Source organism: Lissotriton helveticus, chromosome 11 (genome assembly GCF_964261635.1).
Source record: "Lissotriton helveticus chromosome 11, aLisHel1.1, whole genome shotgun sequence".
Lineage (NCBI taxonomy): Eukaryota > Metazoa > Chordata > Amphibia > Caudata > Salamandridae > Lissotriton > Lissotriton helveticus.
Genome location: NC_136072.1, coordinates 602,447,637 through 602,467,816, shown reverse-complemented (window position 1 = coordinate 602,467,816; position 20,180 = coordinate 602,447,637). Strand labels below are relative to the sequence as shown.

The 20,180-nt window shown below is 51.3% G+C and overlaps 1 protein-coding gene across 2 annotated transcripts in view; it reads left to right on the top strand.

Moving 5' to 3' along the window:
• The window catches only part of ATR (ATR checkpoint kinase), a 340,021-nt gene that overhangs the window by 240,604 nt on the left and 79,237 nt on the right, over positions 1 to 20,180 (top strand). For both annotated transcript variants that reach the window (XM_078666419.1, XM_078666418.1), the window contains exons 35-37: positions 6,456 to 6,635; positions 6,749 to 6,891; positions 19,598 to 19,695. In XM_078666419.1, the coding sequence (XP_078522545.1) occupies positions 6,456 to 6,635; positions 6,749 to 6,891; positions 19,598 to 19,695 (421 nt within the window). The remainder of the gene's footprint in view (positions 1 to 6,455; positions 6,636 to 6,748; positions 6,892 to 19,597; positions 19,696 to 20,180) is intronic.

The window sequence follows — 20,180 nt, the reverse complement described above, 5'->3', positions numbered from 1 at the left end:
GGCGGCGCCGGCGCTCGTCTGAAAAGAGGTCGGCCTCGAGAACATCCTCGTCAAGGCCTGCGCAGAAGAAGAAGAGGAGAGTGGTTAGGTCTTCGGACTCTGAATATTCTCAGACCTATTCGCCTTCTAGGCCCAGGACGCCGACGCCTCCTCCATTACCTAAGGAGAATCCTCCTCCTCATCTTCCTCCTCCTCCTCCACCGAGGCCTCCTCCACGGTCTCTATCTCTGCCGCTCTTCCCGTCGCTGCCTACGGGGCCTCCACAGCCTAGGATTCGGGTTCTGCCTCCACTGCTTCCGCCTCCTGTACGGCCAGTGGATCGCCCGAGGCCTAGGAGGTCTAGGTCACGGTCCAGACGGAGGTACCGATCAAGGAGTGACTGTCGATCTTCGACACGGTCCCGGCATAGTCACCGGAGGGACAGGTCAAGGTCCAGTCATACGGACTCTTCCAGTGCCCGGGGATATTCGCCCAACTTATCGGATTCCCCCCATACGAGAGTGTCACCGGTGTATGGCATCGTATCGTTTCAGGAGGTGTTATTAAGAGGGGCAGCGAAGCTGGGGATTACTCGAACGGTACCCACACCTTCTACATCGGTGATTTTCGAGACCTTACACAAGCGGCAGTTGTCTCGACCCTTATTGCCCTTGGTGCTAGGGCTGGAGGAACTGGCTATGGAGCTCTTCCTGACTCCTGCGTCAACAAAATCCGCTCCTTCCCGGCTGCAGAAAAAGTACAGGCCCCCTGACTCAGATCCGGCGTTCCTTCGATCTCGCCCGGTGCCGGATTCGGTGATCGTCACAGTGGCCAGGAAGCAGCACGCTACTGCCCCGTCTTCTACGGTGCCTCCGGATAAGGAAAGCCGTCAGATGGACTCAGCGGGACAAAAAGTCTGCAGTACGGCTGCTACTTCCATGAAAGCCACTAGTGCAGCGGCTCCTTTGGGTCGGTATGACCGGTCTTTGTGGGAGTCCCTGCAGCAGTTTCTGGAGCACCTTCCTAGGGACAGGAGGGAGGATTTCCAGGAAATCATCAATGAGGGCATGATGGTATCCAATCAGGTTATCAGCTCGGCTGCAGATTCCTCTCTTTTGGCGGCTCATGGATACTGCCACGGGATTAATCTAAGATGCCATGCCTGGTTGCGCCTGACATCGCTGAAACCGGAGGCGCAGCAGAGAGTCGCCAACTTGCCCTTCTCTGGGTCTACGCTCTTTGGTAAGCATGCGGATGAGGAGATGGCCCGCATGAAGGCGGAAGCAGAAACCCTGACGGCCGTCGGGTTAGAGAAGCCAAAAGAGCAGAAGACCTTCCGCCCCTTCCAGAGACGTTTTGGTGCCCAGGGAAGAGGGCAAGGTCGCCAAGCTGGCCAGCTGCACCAACAGCAGCAGCAGTACCAGCGGCGACCATTCCAGAAGCGCTAGAGGGGCAGAGGCGGCCAACAGTCCTCCTCGTCACCCAAAGGCCCGGCCGGGTCTAGGCCCTGAGGGGTTACTTCCTCCTTGTCCGTTACCCGCTCCGGTGGGGGGAAGCTTACATTACTTGGCAGAGTGGAGAAAAATTACTCGGGACATGTGGGTGCTGAATATTGTTTGCAATGGATACAGTCTTCGTTTCGTCAGCCCGCCTCCAGCGATTCCACCGGTTTACTCGCAGTTCCAACTGCGCGAGCTCCAAGTAGAGGCCGATACCCTGTTAAGAAAAAGGGCGATAGAAGACGTCCCTCTGTCTCAAAGGGGAAAGGGTCTTTACTCACGGTTCTTTCTGGTACGCAAGAAGGACAAGAACGAGTGCAGGCCCATTCTGGATTTGCGACAAGCAAACAAATGGATTCGCAGGGAAAAGTTTTGCATGCTGTCTTCGCACCAGATTTATCCTCGGCTGCAAAGGGGAGACTGACTTTGTGCAATAGATCTGCAAGATGCGTACTTCCATGTGCCCATTGCACGGAAACACCGGAAGTTCCTGCGCTTTCTAGTCGGCACCAATCACTATCAGTACACTGTACTACCGTTTGGACTGAAGTCTGCACCCAGGACGTTTTCAAAATGCATGGCAGTGGTGGCAGCGCACCTGCGAAAGAACAAGGTGTTTGTCTACCCGTACCTGGACGACTGGTTGATCAAAGCCTCCACCTTCCAGGAAGCGCAACTGCACTTCAACAGGACGGCCGTTCTGTTGAACCAGCTGGGGTTGCACATAAACATGTCCAAGTCTACAGTACTTGGGAGCCTCCATCGATACTCTTTCAGCAAGCGTGTCTCCTTCGGAGGAGAGACGCTTATCGATCCTTCGGAAGGCTCAGGCTCTCATAGCTGTTCCATCTACAACAGCGAGGACGGTGTCTTCTCTACTGGGGTCGATGGACTCTTGCATCTTCCTCACGCCACACGCACGCCTATACATGAGGCCGTTGCAGGAATGTCTGGAGGATCAATGGGACCAGATGTGGGGGAGCTGGGACGACACGATCAAGCTGTCCCTCCACGCTCAACAGTCCCTGAGCTGGTGGTGCTCCGCAGAGAATCTCCTCAAGGGGGTTCCATTCCACAAGGACATTCCCTTTCAGACTGTCGTCACGGATGATTCTCTCCACGGCTGGGGAGCGCATTCAGACCATCTACAGATCCAGGGAACGTGGTCCCCGGCGGAATCCACGTATCTCATCAATTTCCTGGAGCTCAGAACTGTCCACTTGGCACTGAAGGCCTTTCATCCGTCCTTCCAGACCAACTCCTTGCTTGTGCAGACGAACAATACGACCACAATGTATTACCTCAACAAGCAGGGAGGATCGAGATCGCGCACACTGTCACAGGAGGCGCAGGCGATCTGGCACTGGCTGCTAGCCAGAGGACTGACGATAACGGCTACCCATCTGCCGGGTGTGCAGAGTGCTCAGGCGGACGCTCTCAGCAGGCTGGTGCAAGAAAACCACAAGTGGGTTCTAAATGACGGAAGTGCTAGGAGACATCTTCGACAGGTGGGGCACTCCGGACGTAGACCTGTTCGCCACCGCCAAAAACAGAAAATGCAGAGACTTCGCCTCCAGGTATTACCAACCGGGGACTCTGGGGAACGCGTTATGTATCAGCTGGTCGAACAGCTTTCTGTACGCTTTTCCACCCATTCCCCTGATTCCGGCGGTACTCATCAAGCTGTCTCAATCCAGAGCACGGATGATCCTCATTGCTCCAGAGTGGCCCCGACAGTGGTGGTTCACGGACCTGCTTCACCGGTCTCTCCTACCCCACATGAGGCTGCCGTGTCGGCCGGACCTTCTCACGAAGATCCGGGGCAGATGGTGCACCCCAACCTCTCATCGTTGAGTTTGGCGGCATGGCTCCTGAGATAGTGCAATATGGGCACTTGAATCTTCCTGACGATTGCATGACTATTCTTAAGGAAGCTAAGAGACCTTCCACGAGGACTTCCTATGCCTACAAGTGGAAGAGGTTCTGCATCTGGTGTACTTCCAAGGACTATGATCCCACAACCTGCAAGGAAGATGTCATCCTTCCATATCTTTTGCATTTGGCTCAATCTGGCCTTAATTTTCATTCTATTAAGGTTCACCTCGCAGCGTTGACAGCATATAGGAAATGCCCTTCACAGATGTCCTTCTTCCATATCCCTGTGATTAAAATTTTTTGGGAAGGATTGAAGAAAGTGTTTCCTCCTATCCGGCGTCCTTCGCCATCATGGGAGCTGAATGTGGTGCTGTCCAGGTTGATGAAGGAGCCTTTTGAACCCATCCATAATGCTTCTCTGCAGCACTTGTCATGGAATGCGGTCTTCCTTGTGGCCATTACATCGGCCCGCAGGGTGAGTGAAATTCAGGCATTGTGTTGTCAAGAACCTTATACTGTATTTCATGCTGCTAAGGTTGTGATGCGTACTCACCCTAAGTTCCTTCATAAGGTGATTTCTGATTTCCATGTCAATCAGACCATAACTTTACCTACGTTTTTCCAGAATCCTTCCACTCCAGCGGAAAGGTCTCTACATTCCCTGGATGTCAGAAGGGTGTTGAAATTCTACTTGGATAAGACCAAGGACATTCGTAGGTCAGACCAATTATTTGTTAATTATGGGTCGGTCAGGACTGGTCTTGCCACCTCAAAACAGTCCATCTCTAGGTGGATTGTGTCCTGTATCCAGTTATGTTACCAGAAGGCTAACAGGACCTTAGGAGGTAAGCCTAATGCTCATTCTACCAGGGGCGAAGCAGCTACAACAGCTTTGCTTCGTAATGTTCCCATTGCAGAGATCTGCAGGGCTGCCACTTGGAAGTCGGTCCACACCTTTGCTAAGCATTACTGTCTGGACTCTGATGCCAGAGCAGATGCTCAGGTTGGGCAGGCTTCATTGAGAAATCTGTTTGCACAGTAGTGGTGTTGTCTGGTTTTCTCCACCGCCGGGTTGGGTTTTTGGGATGGGCTTGCCATTCTATTCACTAGATTATGACTATACACAGAGATCCCCTACTACAGAAGGAGAAGTTTATTACCTGTAACTCCAGTTCTGTAGTAGGGGTATCTCTGTTATAGTCATAAGCTCCCGCCCTCCTCCCCGTTGGAGAAAATGGTACTGTAATGTATGCTACAGGCCTTGCTTTATAAACCTTCAAAAAGAACTGAAAGTAAAAGGACTTTGGCTGTGCATCCTGGGATACTGAGGGTCTCTGGAGGGTTCCTTAAAGGCACGGTATCCCTTTTCAAGACACATAATGGCAGCCTATGGGGGCTTGTCTGTCCAACCCTTCCTCTCTATCATTTCAAGGATTTTGGTGAAGAGGAGTTTTCCCTGTGAGGAAAACTTGGTAAAAAGTGTTGAACCGGACTTGGTGGGCTATCCTTTTCACTGTTTAGATGAAGTGGTGGCCTTTGTAGCCTTGTATATGTTAGGCCGCATTATTTGTCTTAATTCTCTCTTAAGTGTCTATGCAGGACTGCAAAGAAGACAGCTTAAGAGATTATTTTTGATTGCTCTGGTGTCCACGCACATGGGCGGGACTATACACTAGATTATGACTATAACAGAGATACCCCTACTACAGAACTGGAGTTACAGGTAAGAAACTACTCCTTATATACACAGCAGAAGGCTACGCCGACCGATTCTAGTTTTCTATTTTGACTGTCATATGATAGCTCACCGTTTATTGCCCAACTACTAAGGAAAGTAGACTTCTGGTCCAGTTGCTTTTGGCCTTTCTATTGCTGATTTTGTCCGGTATTGTGATAAAGCCACTGTCCTGGGTTGGGGTAAGATAGTGACCGTGGGTTGTACCTCGCCAGTGGCTAGAGCAGAGAGAGTAGCCAGAAGGTTTCTGCATCACTACACTAGTATGTTGTATTGTAATTTCCTGTAAAATTCCTCAAAATATGTTAATATGATTGTCATTCCATTCTCCACAAATTCATTTTGATTTATTGGGTATTATCCAACTTCTCTCTTAACAGGATAGTACTGGAATATCGTGGTCATAATTTATTCTGACAAAAATATTTTGTCTGAAATATTGTTTACAAAATAATCACACTCATTGAGGTTATAAATAGAAACTCCACTCCTACTGGTAGAAATATTTGTAACAATATTTACTACACAATATTTATGTCACAACATAGTTCTCTAGAAGAAATTCTGACATACACAATCCTTGGAGTTTGGTGCCAGAATATACTTGGGAAAAGGTCAGCTGACATAAATATTGTGTCCTAAATGTATTTTCCAAACATATTGCCCATTGGAGTTAATAATGGTAAATCTGTGCCCTAATCCGTTTTAATCGTTTACGTTTACTTTTTCAATCAAGTTATCTTATTCCTTTATATAAGAAATGTATATGTTAACGTAGCCTTACTCTTAGTTTCTGATTTTAAAAACTATTTTTGACATACCCAGTTTCTTATAAGCTTCCGTTTAGTTTTTCTGGTTGTGTTTTATTGGATTTCTTACTGATTTAAAAGTTTTCTTTTAACATAGTAAGCTATTATTTATTGGTATTTGTATTATACTTGCATATTGATCATCACTTCAGAGTGTATCATTATTAGCAGCTCATGTCTAAAAGATTTCTTTATGTGCTCTTTTAGTTTACCAAAGGACATTTTGTTGTATGTATATTTTTTGTATAAATAAATTAGCTGCACTTGGGCTTTGTTCATGTCATATAAATGTATAAAATAAATCAATAACTTAGTAGTAGTATGTTTGTTCTTAAATTAGGCAAAACATTAGATAAATAGCTTTACAGTTTAGTTTTTCGTTCTTAAATAAGTGCTAGGGTAAATCTAGATCTTACTCTGACTGTCTTTGTGCATCCATCTGCTGAGACAGATGAAGAGGTAGTTTATACTTGATGCTATTCCAAACCATCTGAACGACAAAATGAGTACCAATTGTCTGTGAATTATGACTGGTGAAGGTTTTATCTTGTTTTCCAGGGTGAAGTGCATCAAGCCCTCATTGTTCTCCAGAAGGGAGTTGAGTTGTGTTTCCCAGAAAACGTAGCACCAACAGACTGCAAAAGTCAGCTGATCCATGGACGTGCAATGCTACTGGTTGGCCGCTTCATGGAAGAAACAGCCAACTTTGAGAGCAACGCAGTGATGAAAAAGTATAAAGTGAGTACACGGTACAAAGAGAGAGTTTGTGATGTGTCTGTTATGCATCACGCTATTACCGACAGGCAGCTGTCAGTTTTGAATAAGTTGTGTTAATATCTTGTTCATTACAGGATGTCACTGCCCTGCTGCCAGAGTGGGAGGATGGCCATTTCTACCTTGCCAAATATTATGATAAACTGATGCCTATGGTGACAGACAACAAGATGGAGAAGCAAGGAGACCTGATCAGATACATTGTTCTTCATTTTGGGAGGTGAGCCGGGATTATCTTGAAACTTTGTTGTAAATAGCATTTTCAGAAATGCAGAGAGACATATAGCCTCATCTATGAAACAAACTTTCTGCATGTTACAATTTCTCGAACATTGTATTTTGTTTGGCAAATTGTTTATATCAAGTAAGCTGGGTGGTGACCCGTGCATTTCGTGCAATTGACTTGAATGTTGTTTCTACTAAGTATTGAATATATTTCTTGACTAGTTGTTGAAAGACAATGGGTTACTGACAGTTCTTCTGTAGCCAAGCATCTTTTCCTTTCTACCCAATTTATCTCTTTTTGAGCTCTGCCACAAAATCTGTCTTAAGGTTTGGCTTGAAAGGCACATTAGCGCCATTAATACAAAATGTATTCCGATAGGAAAAAACACAAACAGTGAGGACTTGTGAATGCGGATAGAATGCATTTCTTTTCATTTTCATTCCTACAGTTTCATGGTGGCCTTTTGAGTTCTGATTATTTGCATTAGATGTCGTTCAGTGTTGGACCCGGCCTCATGGCGTGGTCCTACCCCTCCCGCATGGCGGGCCCAGGACAACATCTGCCCTCCACTGGACCTCGGGCGGCCCCTTCGGCCCGATCCTGCACGCCCCAACACCACCGGTCCGGCTACCATCCCGGTCCCCCACCACCGGCCTGACCCTAGCGTAGGCCCATCACGACCTAAGCACGAGGCCGTGCCCGACTCCATCTTGGGCCCACCACGTCACAACCACGTGGCCTCGGCCCCGGCCCCAGCGAAGCCCCGACATCGAGGCACCAAGATCCACCCAGGTGGTCGAGTGGCCACTCGACAGATCCCGGAGGAAGAGGAGTTTCGATGGGCCCCCAGCCGCCCCCGGACGCCTGGTATCGATCGCCCTCCGGCCTCCCTGGGTACTGGCTCCACCCCCCTGCTGGGTGTCTGGACACCATCAACCCGGCCCCTCCGGCCCCCAGGCGCGAGGGTCCGGACATCAAAGGACCTCCGTCCTATATCTGGGCCAGCCCCGGAGTAGGACGCTAGTTGTATCCTGGACTGGAAGCCCTGCTGACGCTGTCGCGGCCGACACCAGACGAACTCATCTCCCCCGTAACCCGACGTCCTTACGAGAGCCTGCTGGCGCTGCCGCGGCCCACCTTGCTGAACCATTCTAAGAGCCTGCTGGCGCTGCCGCGGCCTACCTTGCTGAACCATCTTGAGAGCCTGCTGGCGCTGCCGCGGCCTACCTTGTCGAACCATCTTGAGAGCCTGCTGGCGCTGCCGCGGCCTACCGTGCTGAACCTGCTGAGAGCCTGCTGGCGCTGCCGCGGCCTACCGTGCTGAACCATCTTGCAAGCCTGCTGGCGCTGCCGCGGCTCGAACCTTTCGGAACCCCCCAGCTCGAGGATTGAGAGCTGTGCGCAGGGTACCCCTTCTGCTTCCCGGAAGCTAGACTGTCCCGCTACCTACCCCCCTTTTTCGAGACTTTACGGATCCCTCGATCCGCCTGTATATACGACCAAGAACCAGCAACCTTTCTTTCCTATAAAAGCTTGAGAACTTGATCTCCTGTGTGGTGTCCGTTTGTAGTGTTGTAATTACTCTGCTGTACGATCCTAGGAGAGGGCCCTCATTCAGGAGGCCTCTCGATAACGCTCGGCTACTTCTCGACGGAGAGGTGGACCTAGGGGTGGTCAGTCAGACATCTTCTGCCTCCCCCGGGGTCGCCTTTCTAACATTGGTGGCAAGCGCCGGGATCCGAGCCCACGCAGATCGTACAGAGAGTAATTCACTCACTACCAAGAAAACCCACTGCGACCATGAGCACAGAATTCCAGAAGGAGAAAATGGAAGACTACAGTCACAAGGAGCTAAAGCAATTCTGCAAAGAACTAGGCATCGCTACCACGGGCTTAAGCACCAAAGAAGACTTTAAATCGGCCCTGCAGGCCTGGGTGGACGCCGGCGAGGCGCCACCTCCGAGTGAAGATAACCCGGGCCCGAACGGATGCCCGGAGGCCGAGACGAACCCAGCGGGAGGGAGACCCGCAAACCCAGACACGGGCCTCTCCCACGAAGACGCCCGAGAACGAGAGAGGAACCGGCTCCACGAGTTGGATCTGGCTCGACTCAGACAAGAAGGAGAAATCCAACTGGCAGAAAGGAAGTTAGCCCTCGAGGAGAAAAAACTCATGCTCGAGCACGAGCGCGTCCTCAAAGAAATGGAACTTAAAGCCAAGGCAAATGAGACGGGCCTCTCCGGGGGGATGACCTCACCTCCCCCGGGGGACACGAAGGTGCACATACCCAAGGATGTCGTCAAGGAATACTATAAGAACGACGACATCCAACAGTGGTTCAAAGCCTACGAGGTCGCCATGACCGCACATCGAGTACCCCTCAGGGACTGGGGCGCCGGCCTATGGGGGAAGTTTATCAACGAAGGGAGAGACGCCCTGCTGGAGCTCCCTGATACCGAGATGACCTTGTACGAGCACATGAAGACCGCCCTCCTCACTCGCTACGGACTCACCCCCGAGATGTACCGGCAGCGATTCCGAGACTGCAAAAAAATCCCCGGTACCACGTGGGTAGAGTACGTGAACTATTACAGCAGAGCCTTCGAGGGGTGGATTCGGGGATGCCAGGTCACCAGCTACCAGCAGTTGGTCGACCTCATTCTATGGGAGCATCTTTCCAATAACTGCTTCATTGAACTCCGGCAACACCTCCTCGACAGCAAACTGACTGAGCCACGAAAACTCGCTGTCGAAGCGGATAGATGGGCGAGCACCCGAGTTCCCCGGAGTCTGATGGGAGACTACGGCCGGGGATCCCCGGGGAACCACCGACCCCGAGGCGGCGGAGCAGGCCAGAGCCGGGGACGGGACACCCCCCAGGGGTCCTCCCCTACCCCCACGTCGCCATCCCTGGGTCGAAGGGGGGTCCCCCCAGCCAGACCGGGACCCCGCCCGAATGTTACGTGCCACAGATGCCAGCGACAGGGGCATTATGCGAACGACCCCCTCTGCCCGATGAACCAGCGACCCGGCACCACCGGTCCCCCAGCCCGCCAGATCGTGGCCGCTGCCCTGGGTGAGGAAAGAAGTGAGGAGGAGGACGACGACAACCCCGAGCAGGCCGAGTGGGAGCCCGCCGCCATGACCTTAGCATGCCTGGGTACTCACGACCTGATCCCCCGAGGCCCGATCCCCGGCAACACCCAGAAATACCTCCAGTGGGTCACCATCAATGGTCGCCGGACCGAAGCCCTCCGTGACACTGGAGCCAGCGTGACCGCGGTCCGCTGCCATTTGGTGACCCCGGAACAGATCCTCCCTAACGTCCTGTGCCCAGTCCGGTCCGCAGATAACTCAGAGACTTTGTGCCAGATGGCCCGCATCCCCTTCGAGTGGGGGGGAGTGTCGGGCGTGCTAAAAGTGACTGTCCGCAACGATGCCCCCGTGGACTGCCTCCTTGGGAACGACCTGGAAAGTTCCCCCTGGGCCAGCGTCGAGCGGAGAGAGCATCTGGGGATGCTGGGCCTTCCCGAGTGGGTCTGTGCGACCACCCGCTCCATGTCCGCCCGAGCCTCCGCCCCAGCGGGAGAAGCACCGACCGAGGAACCAGAGTGGCCCGCACCTCCGCCGCCCGTCGTCCCCGAGGACGCCGACCCCGAACACGGCCCCCAAGGGCCCGACCAAGAAGCTCTCACCGAGCTCCACCGCCTCCCAGAACTCGCTCAATGGCGCCAAGAAGGTGGCCCCACCCGCGAACAGTTCCGGCAGGAACAAAAAACCTGCCCCTCCCTCGAGGGGATCCGACAGCAAGCCGCTACTCAAGCCGCTGGAGACCCCGTGGGGTCCCACTGGGTCTACTGGGACAACGACCTTCTCTACAGTGAGCAAAAGATTGCTGAACTAGGGGCCGGCCGGGTCCTGGTCGTGCCTCTCCGATTCAGAGACTTCCTCCTGAACTTAGCACATGATGTGCCCCTCGCCGGGCACCTGGGGCAGGACAAAACTTACAGCCGCCAGGTGACCCATTTCTACTGGCCAAAAATGCGCAACGATGTGCATAACCACTGCAGGACCTGCACGACCTGTCAAGCCAGCGGGAAGAGTGGGGGGAAAGTCAAAGCCCCGCTCCAGCCGTTTCCCGTGGTGACCACCCCCTTCGAGCGAGTAGGAATAGACATTGTGGGGCCCCTGGACCCCCGCACCTCGCAGGGGCACCGCTTCATCCTCGTCCTGGTGGACCATGCTACCCGCTATCCCGAAGCCATCCCCCTCCGAACCATCACAGCCCCCGTGGTGGGCCGAGCCCTCATGAGCATCTTCTCCCGAGTCGGCTTCCCCCGAGAAGTCGTGAGTTATCGGGGCTCCAACTTTATCTCGAAGCATATGCGGTCCCTATGGCAACAGTGTGGGGTCGCCTACAAGTTCACCACCCCGTATCATCCCCAAGGGAATGGACTAGTGGAACGATTTAACAGAACACTGAAGGGGATGATCAAGGGCCTAGAAGAACCCCTCCGGCGCAAATGGGATGTCCTGCTGCCTTGCCTCCTGTTCGCCTACCGAGAGGTGCCCCAGAAGTCCCTGGGGTTCAGTCCTTTTGAACTCTTGTACGGACACCCGGTCCGAGGCCCCCTCAGCCTGGTCAAGGAAGGCTGGGAGACAGCAGTTCGAGATGCCCCACCAGATGTCTACCGGTACCTCCTGACACTCCGCAATCAGACTCGGAAGTTCCGGGAACTTGCCGAGGCCAACCTGGAGGCTAGTCAAGAGGAGATGAAGCGCTGGTATGACCAGAACGCCTCGTCCGTCGAATTCGAGCCGGGCCAGCAGGTCTGGGTCATGTCCCCGGTCGAACCTTGTGCCCTCCAGGACAAATGGACGGGGCCCTTCAAGGTGGTGGAGCGCAAGAGCCCCGTCACCTACTTAGTGGACATGGAGTCCCCCAGGAACCCCCTCCGGGTTCTACACGCTAACCGGCTCAAACCGCACTTTGCCCGCACCAAACTGAGCCTGCTGCTAGCGACCGATGACGGAGCTGAAGACGACTCCGACCCACTACCAGATCTCCTCAGCACCACCGCGAAAGACGGCTCCTTCGAAGGGGTCCAGCTCTCCTCTACCCTGACCCCAGCGCAGCAACAGGACTGCCGGATGCTGCTGGGGCAGTTTGCGGATCTGTTTTCCCTCACTCCGGGGGTCACCCGGTGGTGTGTCCACAACGTGGACACCGGAGACAGCCCGCCTGTAAAACACCGAGCTTTTCGAGTGCCCGACCGGGTTCGGGCCTGCATCCAATCAGAAGTGGCCAAGATGTTAGCTCTGGGGGTAGTCGAACCCTCCAACAGCCCCTGGGCCAGTCCCGTTGTCCTGGTCCCTAAAGCCGCCGCCCCTGGAACAGCTCCGGAGCTCCGGTTTTGTGTTGACTACAGGGGACTGAATGCAGTCACCAGGACCGACGCCCATCCTATCCCCAGGGCAGATGAACTGATCGATCGCTTAGGGGCCGCCAAATACCTTAGCACCTTCGATCTCACGGCGGGGTATTGGCAGATCGGCCTTACCCCTGGTGCACAAGAGCGATCGGCCTTCTCGACCCCAGACGGCCACTATCACTTCAAAGTGATGCCCTTCGGCATGAAGAACGCCCCCGCAACCTTCCAGAGACTAGTGAACCAGGTGCTGGCCGGACTAGAGGAGTACAGTGCCGCCTATCTCGATGACATTGCTGTGTACAGCCTTCACTGGGGTGAGCACCTGACCCACGTCTGGACGGTCCTGACGGCCCTTCGGCGGGCCGGACTCACCATCAAAGCCAGTAAGTGCCAGATAGGCCAAGGGTCCGTGACCTATCTGGGACACCAAGTGGGGAGCGGCCAAGTGGCTCCCCTCCAACCAAAGATAGACGCCATCCGGGCCTGGGAGCCCCCGGTCACCCAGACCGCCGTCCGAGCCTTCCTGGGGCTCACTGGATATTATCGGCGGTTTATAAAGGACTACGGGAGCATTGTGGGGCCCCTCACCGAACTAACCTCCAAGAAACTACCACAGAAGGTGCACTGGACCCCTGCGTGCCAAACAGCCTTTGAGACTCTAAAGACTGCCATGTGCACCGCCCCTGTGCTCCAGGCCCCCGACTACAGCAGAGAGTTTGTGGTCCAAACCGACGCCTCGGAGCACGGCATCGGGGCGGTCCTGTCCCAAGTTAACCCCGAAGGAATCGACCGGCCTGTGGCCTTCATCAGCCGACGCCTGCTGGCGAGAGAGCAACGCTGGAGCACCATCGAGAGGGAAGCCTTCGCCGTGGTGTGGGCCCTCGAGAAGCTCCGGCCCTACCTCTTCGGCACCCACTTCCGAGTCCAGACCGACCACCGGCCTCTGCGGTGGTTCATGCAGATGCGGGGAGAAAACCCGAAACTACTGCGCTGGTCCATTTCCCTGCAGGGGATGGACTTCACTGTGGAGCATCGCCCCGGCAACGACCACGCCAACGCTGACGGCCTGTCCAGATTCTTCCGCCTCGGCGAGGAGAACCCCCAAGAGGATGGGTGACTCTCCCCTGCCTTCAGCTGTGGGGGACGCGGGTTGGACCCGGCCTCATGGCGTGGTCCTACCCCTCCCGCATGGCGGGCCCAGGACAACATCTGCCCTCCACTGGACCTCGGGCGGCCCCTTCGGCCCGATCCTGCACGCCCCAACACCACCGGTCCGGCTACCATCCCGGTCCCCCACCACCGGCCTGACCCTAGCGTAGGCCCATCACGACCTAAGCACGAGGCCGTGCCCGACTCCATCTTGGGCCCACCACGTCACAACCACGTGGCCTCGGCCCAGGCCCCAGCGAAGCCCCGACATCGAGGCACCAAGATCCACCCAGGTGGTCGAGTGGCCACTAGACAGATCCCGGAGGAAGAGGAGTTTCGATGGGCCCCCAGCCGCCCCCGGACGCCTGGTATCGAACGCCCTCCGGCCTCCCTGGGTACTGGCTCCACCCCCCTGCTGGGTGTCTGGACACCATCAACCCGGCCCCTCCGGCCCCCAGGCGCGAGGGTCCGGACATCAAAGGACCTCCGTCCTATATCTGGGCCAGCCTGGGAGTAGGACGCTAGTTGTATCCTGGACTGGAAGCCCTGCTGACGCTGTCGCGGCCGACACCAGACGAACTCATCTCCCCCGTAACCCGACGTCCTTACGAGAGCCTGCTGGCGCTGCCGCGGCCCACCTTGCTGAACCATTCTAAGAGCCTGCTGGCGCTGCCGCGGCCTACCTTGCTGAACCATCTTGAGAGCCTGCTGGCGCTGCCGCGGCCTACCTTGTCGAACCATCTTGAGAGCCTGTTGGCGCTGCCGCGGCCTACCGTGCTGAACCTGCTGAGAGCCTGCTGGCGCTGCCGCGGCCTACCGTGCTGAACCATCTTGCAAGCCTGCTGGCGCTGCCGCGGCTCGAACCTTTCGGAACCCCCCAGCTCGAGGATTGAGAGCTGTGCGCAGGGTACCCCTTCTGCTTCCCGGAAGCTAGACTGTCCCGCTACCTACCCCCCTTTTTCGAGACTTTACGGATCCCTCGATCCGCCTGTATATACGACCAAGAACCAGCAACCTTTCTTTCCTATAAAAGCTTGAGAACTTGATCTCCTGTGTGGTGTCCGTTTGTAGTGTTGTAATTACTCTGCTGTACGATCCTAGGAGAGGGCCCTCATTCAGGAGGCCTCTCGATAACGCTCGGCTACTTCTCGACGGAGAGGTGGACCTAGGGGTGGTCAGTCAGACATCTTCTGCCTCCCCCGGGGTCGCCTTTCTAACATTCAGCATGGACATCTACTTTAATGAAGTAGTCTAAGCTTGCTCAGACATCCAATGTGAAAAAGGGTCTTTGTTGTGTTGTGCTTCTTGCCCAGCAAGAGTGTTTAGCAGTAAGCCATGATTATAAATATTCATACAAAATATTAAAAAAAATAAGTGGTGTTATCTGTGCTCATGGCAGCTATTTCTAGCGTATTTCTTAGAATGCTCAAAGTACTGCAGTTTCATAAAATAACTTTTACTGTTAGCAAAACAGCATTGACAAATTCAGCAGCTTTTTTATGTACGTGTTCTGATGTAATGCTGAGGTATGCAATGCAGACCCTATTTCTGTTTCTATTCTTTCAGTACAGAGCAAAACAACCATAACTTTCTTTCCCCAGGAGGCTGGATTCAGCACTTAAGCTTGGTTCCTCACTAACTGAATAGTATAGAACTGCTCACTAAACTAATAGCAAAGTCTTCACATTCTTTCTTAAGATAAATAATGAGGACTCTTTGCGACATGCAGTAGGTGAAGAGTTCTATAGAGTTGAGAAGGGAAAATTGACTTGGAGGTGGAGGTGGCTAGGATTATCCAACCTCAATTCCTTGCCCAGATTTGTAGGGCCACTGGATGTCTGAGATACTGCTGAACTTTCCCATACTTCAAGAGATGAACGGGGTATAGCACCTTAAATGGTGCTCGATACACAGCCAGTGAAAAGTTTGCTGTTAACGAGTAACTAAATCAGATTTGTAGGTTCCTATTTCATATGGAGCCCCATTCCAGGTCTTTCACGAATGGTATTACTGACGCCGAGGCTTGCACTACTAAAGGGCAGCCTGGCGCCAATGCGCAGAGAACGCGCGCAGCGAGCGCTCCAAAGGCAAGCCTGCCTGCACCCACCAGGGGCCAGGACCCCTGCTCCTCCCAAGACTCGCAGATAGGTCTATTCAGTTAAGAACCCTGCACCCTAAGTCCCTAGAGGTATGTTGGTAGTCGATTTACCCCTTAACATGCAGCAATTGCTGTAAACACTGCCTTTTTTCTTCTGGCCCTAAGGATCCCTCTACAATCACAGGCCGTAGGCCTAGCACTAGCACCTTACCTGGTGAATGCACATATACTGAGGTCAGGGGCAGAGCGACTAAACACGGCTTTCGCCTTTTAGCCTAAATTGTTGATACTTACCCAGTCATCAACTATACATTTACGATTTTCTTGTTGATAACGGCCCTGATGCCCTGGCCCTTATGCCCTGTTCCTGTTGGAAACTCGGCTACACGAAGAATCTCTGCCAGATGTCATCACTTTACTTCCAACTAACTACTGTATCACCAGAAAGGATCGTAAAATGGAGGAGCTTCCATTTCCAGCTTGTGAAGCCCTCTTCTTCGTGCTTGGCCTCACACAAAAATGTACATTCTCTGGCACCCTTATCTGTCAGTCCCCCGGCTTTGCCGGTAACTGGTGTTCCACCATCTCTGACCTTATCACATATATTGAAAAGTGACATCTTTTCCCTACTAGGGGACTTAAACATGCATCTAGATCAGTTCTGCCCCCCCCTCAAAAGGCATGCCATATGTCGGACCCTATTTTCTCAAACATTGCTGGTCTCCCCACTAATACCCCTTTGCCGTTATCATGGTCGGACCATTTTGCTGTACCCTTTTTTGTTCCCCTCTACCCGTCTCCCTCCCCCACAGCCTTTAGGCCAAGGTGATGGCCAGAAATTGGGCTAAACTGGATTTGCTTGCCCTTAACACTTGTTTATGCAACACCTCCCCCAACTGACCAATTTGGTCGACCTTGATCAGCCCATGGTCAACAATTGGCTCAGAAGTTCTCTTGATACTATTCTAACTGCCAAGTTAGAATTGGCTTTTAGACTTTACCCTTCCGCCTCCTGGTTCAATGCAACCCTTCAGGAAGAGAATAAACGTTGTAAGCGGTTTGAAAGGGAGTGGAGGAAGCTTTATGACCTGAATTCAAAATTTAAATACAAAATAGCTTTAAATCATTATCATTTGAGGTGTAAAGACTCTTGTGCCACTTTTTACTCTTAAAAGATTTCTAAAGCTCAAAACTGCCCAATGACTCTCTTCATAGTAGTTCAAGATCTGTCCGACCAGAAGAACTGAGTCGCTCCCCCTAACTATCTTAAGCCCAATGAGAAGAGCTGGCAACTTTCATCGTGGAGAAAGAGGCCAATATTCTATTTGCTTTAAGCTTAGCTAGCAATGACAAGACCCCGCTTTGGAAATCTAGTTCACCCTCTAACTCCGCCCCCTCTCTGTCTGAGAATGTTAGTCAACTAGCTACGCACCAGACGTCAGCCCTAGACTCATTAAGTTTCTGGGAATTATTACAGTCCATTAAGCCCGGCTCCCCGCTCAATCCTTTTCCCCCTGCCAATCTGTGCACCCTGAGCCCTCATCACCTGTCTCTTCTGGCTGAACTTCTGAACTCTTCTCTTCCAGAGGGTTATATCCCCAAAGCCCGGAAGCAGGCCATGGTGCTCCCTTTGCTAAAAAAAAAGCTGTCAAACTGATACAGTTTTAGGCCTATCTCCTTATTGCCCACTCTCTAAGATATTGGAGAAGCACGTCAACACCCAACTTACTTCTTTCATGGAGGCGCAGAATGCCCTTCATCCCTCCCAGTCAGGATTCAGAGCTTGGCATAGCACTGAATCAGCCCCCATGGGAGTTACAAAACACCTCAGTTGGTTCCTGGACATGGGTGGCACTGGTGTGCTGATCCTACTGGATCTCAGCGTGGCTTTAGACACCATGTCTTATGACACCCTTATCAAAAGACTGGCATTCATGGGTCTTCAGGGCACTACTCTGGCCTGGCTCTCTTCCTTTCTGACAGATCACATGTTTCAGGTCTTATTGTAAAATGTTGTTTCTAGCATGTATTTGCTTACTCCTAGTGTCCTGCATGGATCTGCCCTTTACTTTTCAATATCTATGTCCATCCTTTGGCAGACATAGTGGAAAGTTGTGGCCTTACTCTATCTCATACGCGGATGATAGCCAGATTATTTTCTCTTTGTCATCAGAGCGAGAGTCCATCTCTGAAGATCTCAACTTCTGCCTCGGCCTGGTCTCCACCTCTATGAATGCCAACTCTCTAAAATTGAATGGTGACAAGACTGAGGTCATGGTTCTGGGTAAGATCCCTCAGCTCTGGGGACCGCAGCACCGGCCTGCCTCACTCGAAGCCCTTCCCGTCCCTATCAACAAGGTGAAGAACCTTGGTTTTTGGCTAGACTCCACTCTGTCCATGAAGCCTCAGGCAGCCAAGCTGGTCTCCTCGTGTTTTACTACTATGAAGTGGCTTAGAAAGATCCTGTGGATACTTCCGTTCTCTGCTCAATTAACCATCATTCAGGCTTTGATTCTGTCCAGGTTAAATTATGGTAACATCTTCTATCTAGCAGCAGACACGTTCGTAATCAGGCACCTTCAAGTGGTTCAGAGCTCTGCTGTCAGGCTCCTGTTACGGCATCCTAAACACTCCTCTGCGTCCGGGAGCTCTCTTCCTAAGCTAACTTGCCTAGCGCTGGGAAACCCTTTGAGTAGCCATGCCCTCTGCAAGTATTAAATAATAATAATCTATACTACTCTTCAGGTGCTTGAACTAATGGCCTACTTATCCCATGGGCTTTTGAAAGTCTGTCCACAAATTGAAGGACTTCTTCCTTGGTAGTGGTGCACACTTAAATAAAGGGCGCTCAAGTCCATTCATGCACAAGAGTTCTTGAAACATGTTACTTTTTATTTCATTTGTTATTTCATCATTCATTCTCTTTATCTCAGAATGTTGTTTACGAATGCATCATTTTGTTCTGCACCAACGAAGAACGGGATTTAATTGTATGGAAATTGTAGTTCTAGAACTTTGAAAGCATTAAACCTTTGGTGGATTATAATTACATGTACTAAAGTTGTGATACTATATGAAGAAGAACATACTAGAAGAACAATATAATTCAATTAAAGAATCTGGAAGGCTTGAAAAGGTCATGGATACTCCACAGGATGAAACATGTGTTACGTGGATGAAAATAATTTAAAGAGTATCTTTTCAAATTTTCAAATGCGATTGATCATCAATCAAGATATTTGTGTTTTGCACTTGATGTTTGATTCATGTAGAGTGTGTGCAATGTTATTAATTGAAACATCATCAGAGAACAACTTAGTTTCTGGTCTTCGATGAAAATTCTCAGAATGAGTATCTGAAGTACCTGTAGACAATCAGTAGAAATACATAGCAATACTAATGGCAGTCATTGGGCTGTACAAGAGCAAATAATATAACATAACCAGCATAGCCAATAGAAGTTTTACTTCATAGTTGAATATGAGAAATTGTTGGCATCTCAGGTTGCCATTTCAGGTAAGTTAAAGTGGAACAGTGATCTACGAGGACTGATAGTGAGTGGAAAGCAGGGGTCTGTGCTGAGATGGTTCTGTTTGAATGATTGCTTAATGTTGGCTCTTCATTTTGAACCTCTCTGTGCTCTTATTACCAATTCCCATCATCACATTTTAACATTGAATTTTAGGCCCTGTTAAACGTGTTTTATCATGTAGTAGTAGTGCTGTTTACAAATAAATATTAGTCTGTTATGTAAATATTTGATGTTGATGTCGCTGTCACGTGTAAAGATAATTAAGCACTTATAGGGTCGTAATGTTAGTCCCTGTGACCTTGAGGTGCAACTCTTAAAATTATAGCAGCCCCTCATTAAATTGTGCTTGAGGTCCCACTATTTTGTACTGTGCCACTCATGGAATTTTTAATCCATTGGAATAGTGAGTATATGCTCTTATACTCGTAAGCGTGGATGTTAACATCTAAAGTACATATGTGTTTCTCATTGTATTTTGTGTAATTACAGATCTCTACAATATGGGAACCAGTACATATACCAATCAATGCCAAGAATGCTGTCACTTTGGCTTGACTTTGGTGCAAAAGTATACGAGTGGGACAAAGGTATTGTTTGCTCATGCAATAAGTTGAGTAAGAATGTTTCTATATTGTCCACAAGCAGATACCATTGCTAATAAGTGCAATGCTGCTGCCCCATGAGATGTTGTATGGGAAGAGCAAGGACCTCCAATTCTAGCATGCCTTAGCAATCTTTTTATTGCAGCTGTGACTTAATACTATAGCACAATCACTTGTTAAACTTACAAAGTCTATAATCCACATTAAATGCCACAGACAGGGTTTACTTTTTCAGACTACTTCCATACTCCAGAATATTTGGGTGAGCAATTCATAAATCAAAATCAATCTGACCTGGAAAAATCCATGTTTTCAAAGTGTCCAAAAATGTACCTCTCTTGCTTAGGGGCTAGCTAGTCCTCCATTCCATCCACTTACAATCATCACCCGCTCCCCCTCATTGTGGTCTCTGATCTCCTGAGTTTTTAAACTTTTGGCCCTGCTTCTCGGTAGCCTCAAGTTTTACTACC